Below are 17,153 nucleotides of genomic sequence, written 5' to 3'. Positions count from 1 at the left end.
CTAGACCATCCTAACCCAGACGCACTTCCGCAGGGGCTTAAAAGTCCTGGTTGATTTGAAGTACCGTATTCAGATTGAGAGTGTGATTAGGAAAGAAGTGTGGAACTACTCAGTATCTGCTTACTACTCTGCATAGGGTGTCAATTCTTTCTGTAATGGGGCTCTGGCCACAGGCCTTCAAATATTTGTGTTCCCTTTATATGATTTTCTTATCCAGCCAGTGTCCTATAAAATCCAGGTTTATGGAGTACTTCTGCTGTCGTCTGATTCTACAACCGATTCTACCCATCCATTATTACCATGGGCCTCTAGGGGGCTTCTCTGAGGGACACTCCTCTTTCCTATCTTGTAGCTGTTAAGGGGTCTGTTTTACAGTAGGCTGAAAGTTCAGCCATAATTTTTCTTCTGTGGCATGAAAAAGAACTGTCATAGGTATAAAGCTTGGGACATTGTTTTAAGAACTAACCCAACTCCATTATAATATTTATTCACCTTCTCCTACAAACCTCTAAAACTTTAACAGAACAATTCTGTTTACCAATTAAGTGATTTGTGAAACGTTTTAATTTGCAGATCTTTTATTGAGGAATGTTTTATTCAAACGGGCTAAATAGAAATGCACACACTTAAAAAAAAAAAAAATCTAATTTATTATCTTTCATCCACACAGTACTGGTTAAATAAGATTGTTGTAACATGAAAATGTGAAATAAGAATTCCAGGCATTATAATTGCCTAGGTAATGTTCCTGTGGACAGATCACTCCTATTGGTTTAATAATGGAAGTGTTTTTATTCTTTTTGTATCAATTCTTTGATAAACCTATCTAATGTTCTCAGTATTTCTGTAAAAGTACACAGCAAGATATTTTATTGATAATTGGAATTAAGCCACAACTTTATCGAAGTAAAAACATACTGGAAAAGGTTTTAACTCTAGACTCCAATAGTTGAGTAAAATACTTTAGTTCTGCTTTCTTAATTCAGTGAACTTTGACACTCCAATCTTTAAGGACAAATTTAAGTATCCTTGAAGTCTTCACCTACTTTTCTTAGTCTAATGTGCTATAATGGCCATATTTCTTTTCTTATTGCTCCTGAATCAATATTTTACTCTTCTTTAGATAGTCTTTGTTAACCTGACAACAGCCAGATGCATGTCTCACTCCGCTGTCAGGTTAAGTCTTTGTATCAATTTAGGGAATCTTTTTTTTTTTTTTTTTTTGTCAGCTACATCAGTTTAACAAATCAGGACCAGGTTTATCCTCTTAGACACATTTCTTCTTTCATAATAGGTGATATTGAGTTACAAGAGTAAGATTATCCGACTACAATGTGTTATGTTTGATTCTTTCAGATTAAATCTTAATTCTATCTCCCAAATACTCATCTTAAGCTGTGTTGATGATCCTAATGCTGAAGCTCTTACTGCTCTTACTCTAACCAAGACGTTATAAAGTTGTAGGATAGCTAAAATAACTCAGAGAACTGGTGTGAACTATATTTATCAAGTAAAAAACGCAATCATCTGTGACAGATTTTGAAAAAATTAGCACATTAAAATATTTAAACCTTTTGACTAAAAACCATTATATCCAATGAGTAGCCTAATGAGTACATGATGAAACAGATCAATACGATTAAAGACGTTAGTGTAAAATTAAGAGCAACGAGACAAAAAAAGATAAAAACAAGTTAAGAGAGAATTAAACATTGATGTAAATCAGATAAAGCCAATGAAATCTGCCACTCATTACTTAATGTTTACAGCTCAGTTAAATAATGAATTAAATGGCGTTGGGTCATTTTCACGATACAAAATGCTGAAATGAATGAGGAATGCAGCGGCCATGTTTGCGCCTGGGGGCCAAATGTTTAGCAGTCTGTCTGTGTTGCAGCCTTTTAATGGAGAGTTTTGTTCATCTTTCTTATCGAATACAAAACCAAATGTAAAGAGACTCGATGTAGAAAATCTGTGCTTAACAAACATGCTTGGTCACTGTTTCAACATAAAAAGCAGGAGTCACATGCAGGACTGAACGTTATCTACCGCATGAGTGGGAGTGCGGTCAACTTTCATTTCCGCATGGAACAAACCACCAACATCAACACTGAGGGGGGGAAAGTGGACGGTTTGAATTGGGAAATTTGTATCTGTAAAATTAAAAGCCACATTTTTATACATTCGTATAATTTAGCTATAAGTAAAACAACAACACATGTTTATTTATATTTTTACTGAGTGGCTGGGGAGCTGTTTCCCTTCCTGATAATGGGTCAGCCCGAAGTCACGAGGAGAAACGGTAACTTCCGCAAACTTGAAGGGTCTCCCAAACACAAACAGAAGCAGGAAAACATTCCGGCTTCAGTCAGGCTGTTGACATGGCTCGCTGGGTTTTCCTTCTTTCGGTCGCTTTTTTCTCCGCTACATCGGCACAGTTTGTGCCACCGGTGAGTTACAAACCACTCAGTCATAATTAACATTTTAAAAAATCCTGGCTAGTATAGTTGTACTAATATCAGGTTATTTACAACTCTGTCATGTCTCCTCAGTACACAGAGGACTGTCGGACTGACATGTATCCTCCGAATGGTCCAACGTAAGTACAAACTGCTGAGTCATTTATATGTTTGATAACCGTTTGGGACTAAACCCTGCTGCGTTCACTTGCTTCTGGAAATCTCATTGCTACTTCAGTTGCAGCCTTATTCTTAAACGTTTGCAGACCAAATAGAGATATACCAATCCAATATCAGAAAATAATAATAATATCACATGCACCTAAAATCTCTGATATTGACATGCTGTTAAAAACAGTGTTCCCCTCTAACTTTTATGTAACTCGTTAGTTAATAATACATAGTCAATTATTGACACGCCTATTGTTGACTCATTTTCTCTGTATGAGTAATATCAATCAATCAAACCTTTTCTAACATCCTGCTTTACAAAATAAGTGTTAAGAATATGTTTGATTCATGCTGATATTTTATAAGTTAAACATTAGTATTAGATTCTCTGTGTTTTCTCATTACATGTGTGGGTTGTGAAGTGCGTGCTTATGAGAATGGTAAACGTGACAATCTTTAAATATGGCTGTAAGAAATCCTTGCCTAAACATGTCCGCATGTACAGTCAGAGTAATGAATGTGTAACACAACTGGAACTGGCAAATAAGGCAGGAGAATTGTGTTTATCTTTATATCATGGCGGGTGGATTAGAAGAATCATCGAGATTCAATATCAGAAGTTTTTAAGGGCATTTTACACATTTTTTATCAGGGTTTACAACAACTATAGATGTAACTTAAAACCCAAATGCTCCCACCATGAAACACAGGAATATCTAGCCTTATTATCCTGCCAATAACCGCATTCAAAAAGCATAGCCCAGATTATGCTTTCTCATTATGAATTTCTAAAATTTCCTTCGTAAAAAAATCAAATGAATGGTACAGAATATTCACAACAGCACATAATAGGATGTCCTACACCTTTTTTTGTTTTTTTATTTCTTCCTGTACAGGTTCAAAGGACCTGTCAAATGGTACACCATTGATCTGGACCTGCCGCCCAGCAAGAGGTGGACGGCTGTGATCTCTGACAAAAAAAATGACGTAAGAGAATTACCAGCTCCTGAAAAACATCAGTTGTGACTCAACAAAAGTGTCAATCAGGATGTCATTGTTTGCAGCTGGTTGATATGATCCAGGCCATCAGAGACTTGGCTGATGCTTTTGTGCCCAGCGGGAGGCTGATAGAGCTGGTTGACATCACACTGGTGAGAGTCAGAGTGATTTCTGTTTTAGGTTTGTAGGGAAAGTTTTTCTCATTGCATTGTGCTTTTCTAATGTTTCACAGCCTTTAATGGTGGACACACTCCCAAACCCGTTCAGGGAAGAAATCAAGGGAATAACTGCTGCCTCAGGGGTTCCTCTTGGTAATAAAAAAAAATATACAACAACTCCACTTGTGGCAAAATTAAAAAAAGAATAAGCCAAACTAACCTCTGTCTTTTTCTTTATATTTAAGGTGAAGTAGTTTTGTTTAACATTTTCTATGAGGTTTTCACTGTGTGCACTTCTGTTGTTGCACAAGACGAAAAAGGTGAGTACCTGAGAGAAACTGGTTGTAAGAACCAGAGAAATTACCAAAAAAAGACACCTTTTGGACTAAAATTTTATGTTTTTTTTTTTTTTTTTTTATTATTATTTCAAAGGGAAGCTCCTCCATGGCAGAAATTTGGATTTTGGATTATTTTTAGGGTAAGAACATCAAGGATTAAACTGTTTATTTTTTGACAATTTTGTTGGATGAAAAATCCAAACATGTGATACGTTTTATTTGGATAGAGACCATTACACCCAAGTGACTTTGAGTCACATTCCTTGTTCATTTAAAGTTTTCCTGTTTGTAGTTTAATATCTGCATAAATTAGGCTGGTCTGTAAATGCCACAGAGAAGTGACCAAACATCATGAAAACCAAGAAAGCTCGGAATCATCTTGTGTAGAAATTCAGTGTTTCTTTAAAAAAATAACAACATACAAAGCTTTGTACAGTGTTCACAGAGCTGTGTTCAATCTAAAATTATCACAATTATATTGCAGTGGTCCATAACCTAAAGTTGCAATAAAAAGCACTCATATTTGAGGTTGTGATGTCACAATGTGCAAAAAGGTTAAATATGAATGAATACTGGAAACTGTGGGCTCTACATGCCTTAGTTTCAGTTTTTGCTGCTATGGTTGCATCTAAACATGTGTTTCTTTGCAGCTGGGATGTGAAAAACAAGTCATGGGCCATCAGTGAGAAGCTGAAGCCTCTGGTGGTCAATCTGAACTTCAAGAGAAACAACCAGACAGTCTTCAAGTCAACAAACTTTGCTGGCTATGTTGGCATGCTCACCGGCATCAAGCCTGTAAGACATTATCAAGAAAATCTGCCTTAATCACCAGCTTTTATTTCCACACTTGGGGAAACAATGATATAAAAACAACTTCTCCTTTTTGTGTAGCACATTTTCACTCTGACGATGAATGAGCGCTTCAGCCTCGATGGTGGATACATCGGTAGGTGAACAGCCGTACGTTTTTTTCCACAATGTATAAGTACTTTGTCTTTTTGTGATGGCTAGTTATGGCATATTTGCATGCAGGAATCCTGGAGTGGATCTTGGGACAAAGAGATGGAATGTGGATGAGCTTTCTAACTCGATCAGTCCTGGAGAATGCAAACAGGTACATTACTTTGATATTTAAAGAGCATCTGTGAAGTTAATAAACTTCACAAAAACTATTTAAATATCTTTCATTTCTTATTTTTGACCTTGAAGATGAATCAATGTTGTCACTATTATGCAGAATCATACTCTACAATAGCAACATGAAAGAAATAAGGCTTTGATGCTAATGTGATGCAAAGCCGTCTCTGAAGTCTGCATCAAACTGATACATTTTTAAAAATTAGACAATCTAAATTATGCCAGATTAAGAGGAAGGAGTATGACGATACAAGACAGAAACAGCATAACAATTTACCCAAAATTTATTAAGACCTGAGATTAAAAGCTGGTTTTTCTGTTCATGAAAACTGGATGCCAGAAGTGAGTTTTGCTTTGTTCCCATCAGCTATGATGAAGCCAAGAGTCTGTTGGCTCAGACCAAGATGCTTGCTCCAGCCTACTTCATCCTTGGAGGAAACCAAACGGGACAAGGCTGCATCATCACCAGGTCCAGGGAACTCAGCATTGACGTGTTGGAGTGAGTAGTACAGTATAGTTTCATTTAGTCTTAATTTCCTTTTTTTTGTTTAAATAAGCTCTAGAGGCGTTTTGATTTGTTTGGCCCTTTTCTTAAATCATGAAAATCAAATATGTTGAATCAATAAGTAAATTAAAATGTTCTGATATGTCCATCTCTCTGCTTTCAAACACTCAGTGCTTTGTGAAAGGCCCAGCTACATTACAGGATTTGTTTATTTCAGTATTGATGTGAAACTGGGCCGGTGGTACGTGTTGGAGACAAACTACGACCACTGGAAGGAGCCTTTCTTTCTGGATGACCGCAGGACTCCTGCCATGAAGTGTCTGAACCAGACAACACAGGCTGTATGTAGTGATAGCTGTCAAGGAGTGGAATAAATGACTACCTGAAGTATTTTAGATCAAAAGTCTATATTACGTCTTTAGTTTCCTCATTTATTGATCTAATCATATCTTTTTCAGAACATCTCTGTGAAAACCTTGTATGACGTGCTTTCAACAAAGCCAGTGTTAAACAAGGTGAGTGTCCTCATGACAGGATGTATTTACTGACAGAAGTATTTTTGCCCAGATCCACCCTGCAGGTGCACAGCATGTGACAATACACCACTCTAGTACATTGTACTCAACCATCACCTTTCTATTGATCTGATTCTTTAACAAGGACTTTAAATTTTCCAAGATATAGGTAGTTTATTATAAACTAAATGTGTTCACAATGAACAGATAGTTAATGTATGCCATGATAACAATGTTATTACTGATTAATTACTCAGCTCGCCATGCTGAATGCTTGGAATGGGATTTAGCTTAACTCTTGTCCTAGTTTGTCTCACCATTTCATCTCAAAGCGCACACAATTTAAAAATGATTTTTTTCAACTTTGAGTTACAAAGTGTACCTAATTTCAACATTCAAGTCCATAGAAAACAGTTTTAAGAGATGCAGATATACACAAGCAGATAAACGGTATCACTACGTATGAATTATGGTGTACAGTCTGCAGCAGGGAGGGCATCCAGCTAAAAACTTTGCAAAGACTGATGACTTTCTATGGCTATACCTTAATAAGGGAGCAGCTGAAAGGAAACAAAATATGTATGAAATACATTTTGAAGGCATTTTATTTTGTTTCAGCTGACCACCTACACAACACTGATGCAAGTCTCTGAGGGCACACTGGAGTCGTACATCCGGGACTGTCCAAACCCATGCATGCCCTGGTAATCCTCCAAGCACCAACCGTGGGAGAGTTTGAGATGCTGCACAGAAGACTCGACTCAAAGCTTTGCACAGCAACTGTAGACCTGAACCATTCCATGTAACATTAAAGTCGTTTGGACTTTGATTTCTGCTGACTATGGTGACATGTTAAGTTCAGAGGGCACTTTTTCAGCTTTATGAGAGAAACTAAACCTCTAATTTTGTATCGTCTTCTTTAATTCTTTGTACTACTGTGAGAATCCAGCTTTACACCCAAATGTGTTTTTATCAACGATGTCTGACCAATGAACCTCAGTGATGACCACTTTATTTTTCAAATGTTTAACAAATTATTTCCCAGATTTTATGCTGTGTTTTGTAACAGGATTTTTATGTTTAAAATAAGATTTAATCTACCAAGTAAGGATGTGACTGAATTATTTTGAAAAGCCGATTCATCAGCGTGATATAGAGTCATTCAGTTTATCACAAAAAAAGAAGGATGTTACAGGTTTCAGGATGATGCTGTGAGGAATCACTTGTGTGAAGAAACACTTCATCTAACAGCAAAGCCGGTCTATTTGCCCCTTTTCTATATATACATACACCCATAACTAGAAAAAAAAGTACACTGTCAATTCCAGAGCTTTAATAAATCATAAGGTACTAAAATTGCTTAAATCCAACCTTAGGTGTAAAAACAAAGAAAATCATATGATGAAAAACTTGGCCGAACATGGCTGAAAGTCACAAAAGCAGAAAACAAATAAAACCCTAAAACTAGGAGGGTGTACTTAATTTTACTTAGGCTACATTTCTTGTAACAGCAGCTGATTGAACCGTTAACTCTTTAGGATTATGGTGAAAAGATGAGCTACAGCAGGCCAGGCAAATACAAGTAAAACATGCGAAAAAACGTTTGTCAAACTAATCCCACAACCAAGAAATTATCTGAACAAGGGATTTAGGACAGAAAGTTAAATATAATCAGTAAATTACACTGAAAACAAATGGTAACCTTCATGCCTCTGCAGTCATTTCATTGGATTCTCAGCAGGCATTCGTTCAAATTGAGCGGGATCGTTCGTTTTTGGTTCTCCAAAAATTTGGTGATAAATTTATGACATTACTAAAATTGCTCTACACTCACCCCAACTCCTGTTTTGACTAATCATGACAGGTCTGCCTCTTTTTCATTACATCGCAGAACCAGACAGGGGTGCAGTCTCTCACCGTTGCTATTTCCATCAGGATCCATGCGTTGATCACCAGTATTTCGGATTATGCTACAGATTGGTCCCATTGGCCTTTATGTGGACGCTGGTATCTTGACTCAGATGTCAATCTTTCTCTGCTTCTTTCTCTTATAAAAAAATTAGGCAAGTTTTCCGGTTTTACTATTAATTGGGACAAAATTTATGACAAAATGACTAGTTTCCACTAGTCATTTTGAATATCTGGGTCTAAATATCACAAGGGACCCTTAACACCTTTTTAAACATAACTTTCTGGATTTAATCAACAAACTTAAGTCTATGGTCGATGAATGGAAGCTCCTTCCTCTATCTTTTTCAAAATATACCCATATATCTCACCGCTTCGTTTTTAAAGATGATTACATGAAACTTCTTTTTATCCTGGCCAGCAAACATTCTCAAATTTCAGTCTCACCTACTGCTGAGGGTGTTCTAGGCCTTCCTGTTTCTGTCCTAGTAATACCAGAACACGGGTTTTTTGGAGTCATGTGTATCTGAGGGGTGAAGAGGTTGACTCGCTATTGCCCAATTGACCACTGAATGAAAACCTTGCATCCTTAGCACTTACTACTTCCTCTCTGCTGTACTGTTTTCCAATTTTTATTTCCCTTTTCAATTGCTGAAGGATAATTTTATACTAAAAAAAATCATTAAAGATTCTGATTCTGACAAGATTCAGATAAAGTCCATCCTGAATCTCAGTGGTTTTTCCATCTATGCTCCTATTTTTCAGAAAACCACATTAAAGCCAGCCAATATGGATGTAGTTTTTAAGTACTGGTTAAATAAGGGCATTGCTGTTAAGGATTTATACATCAATAATAACTTTGCTTCCTTTACCAACTCTAATATAAATTTGGTCTTTTGTCAGACATTTCCCTCACTTTGAAACCATATTGGTGCAACATAGTTTCTACAAACTTATAAAAAAAAATTTAAAAAAAGCCCCCTACCACTAAAAAGCTAATTTCTCAGTTTGTTAATATTTTCAGTTCATCTCCATCTACTAATCATATAAAAGAGGTCTGGGCTTCTGATACACTAGTCGAAGTTTCAAATGAGCTGTCGGATCTGAGTGTCAAGAATAAAAACCAGTACCATTAATTCTAGATTGCAACTTATTCAATTCAAGGTTATCCATCGTCTGCACTTTTCTAAAATCAAGCTTAATAAACTATCTCAGTGGCAACATGTGGCAAATGTAAATCAGATGATGGGGCTTTGGGTCATCCGTCTTGCTCTTGCACCAAGTTTATGGACTTCTGGTGCAGGATATTTAAATTTCATATTAACGCTTATGGCAAACTTCTTTATCCACATAAGCATTTGATAATTTTAGGTTGCTCTAAATTCTCTATTACTCTTCCCATGGCTCTGCAGCAGGCTGTAATGTTTGGGTTGGTGGTTGCAAAACAGGTTGTTCTGCAGGAATGGAAATGCTCTTCCCCTCCTTGCTTTAAGAAATGGCTTAATGCTATGGTGTCTTGTATCTATCTCGAAGAAATTCGACACTCTTTGTCAGACAACCATCATAATTGCCTTTATGTGTGGGGTCCTTTTAATAGATACATACAAAATAATGGGCTAATGACTGTCCTACTCATCTGGACCTGTACTTTTCTTTTCCTCTCTTTTTTATTCATTATTGTTATTACTGTCATTATAATTTATTGCTTTCATCTTTTATTGACATCCCATGTTTTATGGTGAACTGCTTGATACAATGTCTCCAGAAAAGTCTGTTGTTCCCTTTGACTCTGTCTTGTCACTAAGCTGACACTGTTTTGTCTTATTGAATTTTGTTATTGTTGCATTTGTTTATTTTTTGTTATCTTGTCTGTTTAATTCTGAAAAAGCATAAATAAATGTATTTAAAAAAAATAAAAGGTCATCTGCATAAAGCAGAAAAAAAAAAAAAACACCGGAAGCATTTATTTTATCAACAAGGGTTGAGAATAAATTGAATAACTTTCTCTCCAGTGTTTCATGCATAACAGAGAAAAAAACAACAACTTGAAAATGAACAAATAGTGTTGAGCTTTAAAGATTCACAGCTAACTCGTAACTTTGCTCCTTTAAATGAGCAGATTAGAAAAAAGCAAAAACACTGAAGGTGGGATGAGATCTGTAGCTTTCTTTATACATTCTGGGCATCAGCAGTCTCTGAAAAAGAAGAAAAACCGTATATGGACAACAGTGTGGGATTTAAAAGGTTCCTTTTAGGTTTTTGGCAGCGACACAAACTGCTATCATCTTAAAAAAAATTTAAATCATTCCTACCTGGTTCCTTCAGCTCCTGTGCATTTCCCACCAGCCCAGTTAGCAGTTCAGTGTTGCTGTTCAGGATCTCCACAGAGAGGTTGTTATTGTGCTGCTCCTCTACTATTCTCTTCTGAAGCTCCTCCTGATGTTAGTAAAACAGACAGATAAGAACCAGTTCACTGGGGCATTAAAACCAATCTATATTTTCAGGTCATGAACTGGAAAGTTTCTTCTTCCACACCTCACACATCACTGTGAGCTGCAGAGGTAAGTCATCCACTTTGACAAAGTCCTCTTCATCAGACTTTTGACTTGTGTTTCCGGATCCGATCTCCTGTATCAATAAAAACAGAACGGCATTAATAAAAGGATTGGACCCTAAATGATCCGTCTCAAACAGACTGAACACAAACTCACATCAACATTAACAAGAACAGGTGAGTCTGTGTTGGGGCTGCTGCTGCTGCTGGGCTCCTTGGGAACGTCTTGAGATATTTCAGAGTTCCCCTCGGCAGCAGAAGCCCCAACTTCCTGCTGCTCCACAAGAGTGTGTTCTCCATCTGAGGGATCCGAGGTCTCAGCTGAATTACTGATCTCTGTAGGACAGGAACATAAAAAAATATATATAAGAAGGTGCACTGCTTCATATATTTTTTTAACCTTTCAGACATCATTTTAACAGAGGTTATGTTTTAAAACATTGGTTTCATGATTCAATATCATTAAAGTACTCCAAAAACAGCTAAAGCTACATTGAAATTCTGTACAGGCGGGTTATAAAGAAATATAGCTATGTTTACAATTTAGTATAGTAGTCAATAAAATACAACATTCTAGTAAAAGACTAAGGATAATCGCCTAATAAGCAAATAAAGGTGTGTCATACCCAAACAGTTAAAAAAAAAACCTCCCAGAATGTATGCCTCTTTATATCTGCATATACTTGTTCTATGCCACATTGTTATCTATATTTATTTTCCTTTTTTTTCCTTTAGATGGCTTTCTGTAATAATAAACTTCCCTTACTTCTGGGTAGATCTCCCTTAAGTTGGGAGTCCATTAAATAACATTTGGAACAAAAGGACGATTCCACAGTAGTTTCTGACAACATAACCAGTCATAATACTTCAAAATTCTGTAGTGATAGTACATTAATGAGTCTAAAGGGTTTCAACAGCTATGGTGAAGTCGTTTAGCTTTACTAAAAAGTTATAGGAGCCTAATTTTTAAAGGACTTACAGGGAAACAGACTGATCCAACCAGATACACAGATAAAAAAACATTCTCAACAACAAAGCCAACTTGAGAATTGACTTTAATCTGTGCTTTATTCTCTTTAAATTGAGAATATGTCATCCATTAAAAAAAGAAAAATTCCCTGCAAAAGTTCAGAACCACTGAACTGATGCAGAACTATAAATAAATCTAGATCTTTATTAGACGAGGAAAGTACTATTTTTGTACCCTAAGGCAGGATGTAACAGTTTCTACGGGGTTAGTTTTGCTAGTTATTTTATTCATTAATCCTTTTCTTTTTTATTGTGTACAATTGATACATTATATAAATGTATATCACAAATATATAAACTTACTTTTAAAACTAACTTATTGCTTATTTCTTGTTGTTGATATTACATCATAGACTCACCATTATTTTCTGAACTGTTCTGTTCAGGGTTTGTCTTCTGCGCCTCACAGCTAGTTGTTGCCTGGAACAAAGCACAACAAACAATGTATATCAAAGGGACTATAAAACTTGCTTGGATTACTTAAAATAATTTATTTTGCCTGACCATAGCGCTGATTTCCTGCTCTGCACATCCATTAGCTAAAACCTGCAGAGACGTTTGAACATCAACAGGCCCAGCTTCAAACTCCTCCATTTCCTCCTCGTCGTTTTCATCCTCGCCGCTGCCGTAGTTCGTCAGAGCCTGACTCTCTGCTTTGGAAAGACCTGAAATAAAACAATTGATATTACAGGAGGTCCAACTTACCACTCAATAAGTTATAGCAACAATGTAATAGAAGCAAAAATAATAAAAGAAACGTGTGAATTCATGCAGCTTGTAACTTACTGATTGATAGAGGAACCCCTTTTATACATCCTTCATCCTCTTCACCTTCTGAGGTTTCACTGCCTCTGTTGCTCCTCACCTCTCTCTGTAGATACGTCTCCTGGAGGGAAGCAGAGCCTTCTTTTTCCGTTTCATCTTGATCCTGAAAGAAAATGAATATAAACATGTCTGGATGCTCCATCAATAAGCCAGAAATCTGTATTGGGAAAGCTTTTCTTTATTAACCGTAATCAACAATCAACTGCTTGAATAATGAATAGATTTTTCTCCCTTTTAATTAAATGTATCAAAATCAAAAGAACCACCATCTTTTTCAGCCAGTAAAGGCAGACTGCAAACCAACAGTATGTAATGAGAACGCGTTTGCGTTGTTTTTTTATTTCATCGGATAAAAAAAAAAAAATATTAAACACAAGTGCCTTGAAGCATAAAGAGAATTAACTTTTAAGTACTTGATTTCTTGATTTAAATTTGCTGGATTATTAACTATGATGGTCAAGAACCAGAATCACACTATTTTCCTTATGCTAACAGCAATAAAAAATAAAATAAAATAAATGTTCCCTTCTCCAAAGAGGATAATCAGTATAAATCTGGAAAAGCTAGATTGGTGCAGCTCTGATGTGATACACAACAATCATCCTTAAAGTGCTATGAAGGTTTTTATTTCCTATATTCCAATAACTCACCTTGTCTTCATCAGCAAATGCTGGAGAAACAGATTTAGCAGCACCAGCTTCTGTGTTCTGCTAATACCAACAAAAATAATTAGTCCAGATTGAACATTATAGGGACTTTAACACTGATTAAAAATAAAGATGGTAAATAACCTCTTGGTCTCTTGTTTTACGAATCTGTGAGACTTTTCTCTTATTTTTGTATTTTGCTCCCAGGTTGGTGGTGGAGTTGCTGCTGTCCAAATCCTGCATCAGCTTAAAGAAGGCTAGCTCATTGAAGAGTATCTCTGAAATCTCCACCAACAGGTCCTCCCCGCAGTCCTTTAGAGTACGGCCCACAAACTTACTAAGAGATTCCTGGAAAAAAAAAAAATCCAAAACATTCCCTTTGAATGACTTTTTTCTAACTTGTTTAGCTGCATTACAGGAGGCTGCCGTTGGTCCTACCTGCAGTATGCCTCCAAGCTGTTTGTGGAAAAAGCGAACAAACTCCTTGCTTTCATCATTTTGCTGAGTGAGCGTCAACACCATACGGCGGACGGATGTCAGCAGCTGATGCGAACACACCTCATTCATATTTTCCTAACAACATAAAGTGTTTGCAGAAATAAATTATAGAGTCAAAGGACGTGTAAAACATGGAGACTTTGCAAAGGCTCAGATGATGTGAAGACAAAAAGTCGTGGAGACCAAACCAAAGTGAAACAATTTTAAAGGGCCTTGCTTTAAACATTATTTTAGTTCCTGCAAATGTTTAAAGAAAATTTGCTTCAGGCAACTAATCAGCAAGCTAACACATAAAAGACCTACTGACTAACTGGTTTACTGGAGCGCCTCACCTTTGCAGTTGAGCACATAGTTCCATTATTTAGGTGAACCTGAACTTAAATATAAGCAGAACCTTTAACCCAATGTCTCTTCAACAAATCTAAGAAAATGGTAAAAAGTAAAACAGACAAACCACTGAGGAGCACAATCATCCAGCTGAACACCAGCTAATTTAGCATTAGCTTTGGGTGAAGTGAGTAATGGAGCTGGGGGACTTCACTGACTCACACCTTTATTTTGAAAGTAAACACCACCTCACTGATCAAAAGGACAGAAAAGCGGATGTACTTCTTGCAGAGGATGAGGAGAGCCCACCTGCCCCCACCCATCCTCACCACCTTCTACAGAAGCACCATAGAGAGCGTTCTGACCAGCAGCGCCTCAGAAGGTGAGAAGAATGGTAAGAACAGTAGAGAGGATCATCAGGGCTCCTCTTCCCTCCATTACAGACATTTTATCCCAGCGCTGCCTTTCCAGAGCCCGTAACATTATCAATGACCCCTCACACCCCCCACCATGGACTGTTCTCCCTGCTGCCCTCGAGGAAGAGACCTTGAAACATCCAATGCAGTTCCAACAGATTTCAGAACAGTTTCTTCCCCACCGCCATTAGGCTGCTGAATGTTATATAAAATAGGTTATAAAAAAATAAATCTCTGAATGCTGGAACTAACTATACAGTTGTATGTTTACATACATTTTTTTCCACCATAGTGTTTCTATCACTGCTGCTGACCTTTATCAAGGCTGCGCTTTAAAAAATGAAAAGTCTAGAGAGCTGTACTAAATGTAATTTCTTTTTGTATACACTTGTGTGTACAAAATGACAAAATAAAATCTATCTAAGTCTTTAAGTCTGTCTTTATAGGTTTTATAGACAGAAAAAAATTGTAATACATTAATAAAGGAAAATGTTTGTCCCAGTTTGCTCGTCAGGTTCATTTTCTCACCGGGCCTATGTACAGTTGAGGAAAAGTAGTGAGGTGGAAATTAACTAAATATTGTAATTAGTTGCGTTTAAGTACAGCCAGGAGATTTACACTGTGTTTCAATAGTTGTTATGTTGACCAATCAAAAACAGTTGCCACAATTACCAGTATCTGCTACCATTATGTTAAAATTTGAATTATAATTATAATACTTTACTGCACAGAGTGGCTTCCTTATGTAGCAAGGTCTCCACAACAACCATAAGATGGGACTCAGAAAGGTTTTCAACTAAAACTCTTCTTTATTCAAATGTGACCAACATCAAGTTTGTAAAAAAACAAACAATTATATTAGTCAATTTTATTGTCAGAAAGTCAATAAATACTATTATGTGTGGAAAACAATCTGTGATTCTGTGGGTCTGTTTTTTTTTTTAGGACAAAGGATTCTGGACAAAAATCTTCCTCTGTCTAAACATTAGCCTTCTTTAATGTTAAAGCAAACAAAATAGTGACATCCTCATGCCAAAAGGAGGATGAATAAAATAACAGTATATAATATGAACCCATAATAAAAACATTCTGTATTTTAAGGCTCGTATAACATCCTTACTACCCCCTCACAACCTGCCATACATTATTCTCCATACCTTAAGGAAGGGAATGACCTCTGTCATGATGGCTTTTATCTGCCGGTCCAGCTGCTGGGTGTCAATCTGAGGGCAGTGCACACCATTGGCTGCACTTTCTGATTACAGAAAACAAGTTAGTTAAGCACAGATGGTTATAACTGAAAACTAAAAGATGATGACTTGCGCTAGAAGTTTCTAAGCACGGGCGACGTCATGTGATCATATACCTTCCACTGGTTCAGCAGGGTTAGATGAAGCACCATTAGCATTTGTCAATTCAGACCTGTTTGCGCCTGCAGTGCTGGCATTGCAGGGGTTAAACTCGGCTTTAAGCTTCATGCGCTCATACTCCCTAATCCTTGCCAGAGCTTTGTCTAAATGAATCACCGTGTTGCCTGTCAGAGTGGCACAGAAAGGAGAGCAAGGAGAGAGAAGAATGTGAAAAGTTTAAAACTGAAAGGAAAGGGTTGGAATGAATATTAATAGAACCAGGTTACAGTATAGGATCAAAGATTCTCAGCTTCACTAGGAATTTATACTAGTGATGTCCGCTAATGAAGGGACCCTGGGTCACTCTTCCACTTCAGCATTCATCCTAACATGTAAACTGGTTGGTTCAAAGAGATTAACTTGAAAAACCCTGTTAATAAAGTGTCAGATCCTCTATTAAAGTTCCATGTTAAAAAGCAAAGCAATTCAGCAGTATACAAAGGTAGGGAAAAAGAGTGAATCATAAACTTAAACTGCTGTTCTTAAAAACGACCCAAACATACCAAGGTCATCATTAGCAAACGGTTCCAGGTTGGAAGAGGTGGACATGTTGCTGTCATTATCAACAGATTCTGCATCTTCTCTCCTCTTTAGGTCCTGAGCATGCCTCAAGTTCTTCTCCAACACCTCCTGCAAAAGGAAAGCCTTCTTTATGAAGTTGTACTATGCTGGCTGGCAGGGTAGTAAGAGAGCAGATGATTCAACAAATATTCACTTCAAACACCTGAACTCCTACCTAAAATGCCTGCAGACAGGGGAAATGTGGGGCTTATTTTATAGATACTATAGCAGCTTCCCAAGCACAGTTTTATAGGAAGAGGGGATAAATCCAACATTTCACCCATCACTCTTGAACAAAGGCCGTATTCAGACAGACAAAAGACCTGACTCCCAATTAGCACAACTCTGGGGACCTTGGAGGAGAACAAAGAACACATGTCTAATCTGGCAAAAGAGACGTGGAGAGATGGGGGTCATTTTTTATAGACAAGCTTCTAAGGCTTCCCGTTGAGGCAAATTCAAAGACAATGTAGAAGGGCGAGAGAAAATTAAGATCAGAGAATAAAGAAACATGTAAGGATGACAGGCGACAAGATAGAGGCCGATGAAAGAAGACGAGGCTGAGTAAGAAACTAATGAAAGATGCATTTAAATGTAGGAGAGGGAGGATGTTAAGGACGACACGGGACGGTTATAAGGACAGAAAGAGATGTCAATAAAGACTAACACAAAGAGAAAGAGGAAATAAGCAACAAAG

At 37.1% G+C, this 17,153-nt stretch overlaps 2 protein-coding genes across 7 annotated transcripts in view; one reads left to right on the top strand and one right to left on the bottom strand.

Moving 5' to 3' along the window:
- Positions 1-2,290: 2,290 nt before the first annotated feature.
- Positions 2,291-7,390, top strand: asah1b (N-acylsphingosine amidohydrolase (acid ceramidase) 1b). Its single transcript, XM_038271875.1, has 14 exons — positions 2,291-2,450; positions 2,553-2,599; positions 3,527-3,617; positions 3,695-3,781; positions 3,862-3,940; positions 4,033-4,107; positions 4,220-4,265; positions 4,776-4,920; positions 5,017-5,071; positions 5,158-5,239; positions 5,630-5,761; positions 5,985-6,108; positions 6,226-6,282; positions 6,901-7,390. Exons 1-14 carry the CDS (start codon positions 2,382-2,384, stop codon positions 6,988-6,990), a joined length of 1,179 nt encoding a protein of 392 aa, XP_038127803.1. The 5' UTR covers positions 2,291-2,381; the 3' UTR covers positions 6,991-7,390.
- Positions 7,391-7,435: 45 nt separating this feature from the next.
- The window catches only part of pcm1 (pericentriolar material 1), a 32,134-nt gene continuing 22,416 nt past the window's right edge, over positions 7,436-17,153 (bottom strand). For 4 of the 6 annotated variants that reach the window (XM_038271868.1, XM_038271873.1, XM_038271870.1 and 1 more), the window contains 13 exons: positions 16,399-16,525; positions 15,853-16,020; positions 15,644-15,741; positions 13,684-13,818; positions 13,390-13,593; positions 13,249-13,308; positions 12,560-12,701; positions 12,278-12,438; positions 12,133-12,193; positions 10,902-11,080; positions 10,726-10,818; positions 10,503-10,626; positions 7,436-10,385 (listed from right to left, as the gene is read on the bottom strand). In XM_038271868.1, coding sequence (XP_038127796.1) covers positions 10,360-10,385; positions 10,503-10,626; positions 10,726-10,818; positions 10,902-11,080; positions 12,133-12,193; positions 12,278-12,438; positions 12,560-12,701; positions 13,249-13,308; positions 13,390-13,593; positions 13,684-13,818; positions 15,644-15,741; positions 15,853-16,020; positions 16,399-16,525 — 1,578 coding nt within the window. In that variant the 3' untranslated portion in view covers positions 7,436-10,359. The remainder of the gene's footprint in view (positions 10,386-10,502; positions 10,627-10,725; positions 10,819-10,901; positions 11,081-12,132; positions 12,194-12,277; positions 12,439-12,559; positions 12,702-13,248; positions 13,309-13,389; positions 13,594-13,683; positions 13,819-15,643; positions 15,742-15,852; positions 16,021-16,398; positions 16,526-17,153) is intronic. The other 2 variants (XM_038271872.1, XM_038271874.1) reach the window with 2 other exon arrangements.

This window comes from Cyprinodon tularosa, unplaced genomic scaffold (assembly GCF_016077235.1).
Source record: "Cyprinodon tularosa strain WSP-4 unplaced genomic scaffold, ASM1607723v1 ctg81, whole genome shotgun sequence".
Classification (NCBI taxonomy): Eukaryota; Metazoa; Chordata; class Actinopteri; order Cyprinodontiformes; family Cyprinodontidae; genus Cyprinodon; species Cyprinodon tularosa.
Note: the sequence above shows the minus strand (reverse complement) of the source record. Positions and strands in the feature narration are given on the sequence as shown.

Bases quoted from the DNA above. Each gene is read 5' to 3' on its own strand.
- asah1b (XM_038271875.1), top strand. From the start codon at position 2,382: ATGGCTCGCTGGGTTTTCCTTCTTTCGGTCGCTTTTTTCTCCGCTACA. The intron at 4,108-4,219 runs GTGAGTACCTGA...ATTATTTCAAAG, and splicing joins TGTTGCACAAGACGAAAAAG to GGAAGCTCCTCCATGGCAGA. The intron at 6,283-6,900 runs GTGAGTGTCCTC...ATTTTGTTTCAG, and splicing joins CAAAGCCAGTGTTAAACAAG to CTGACCACCTACACAACACT.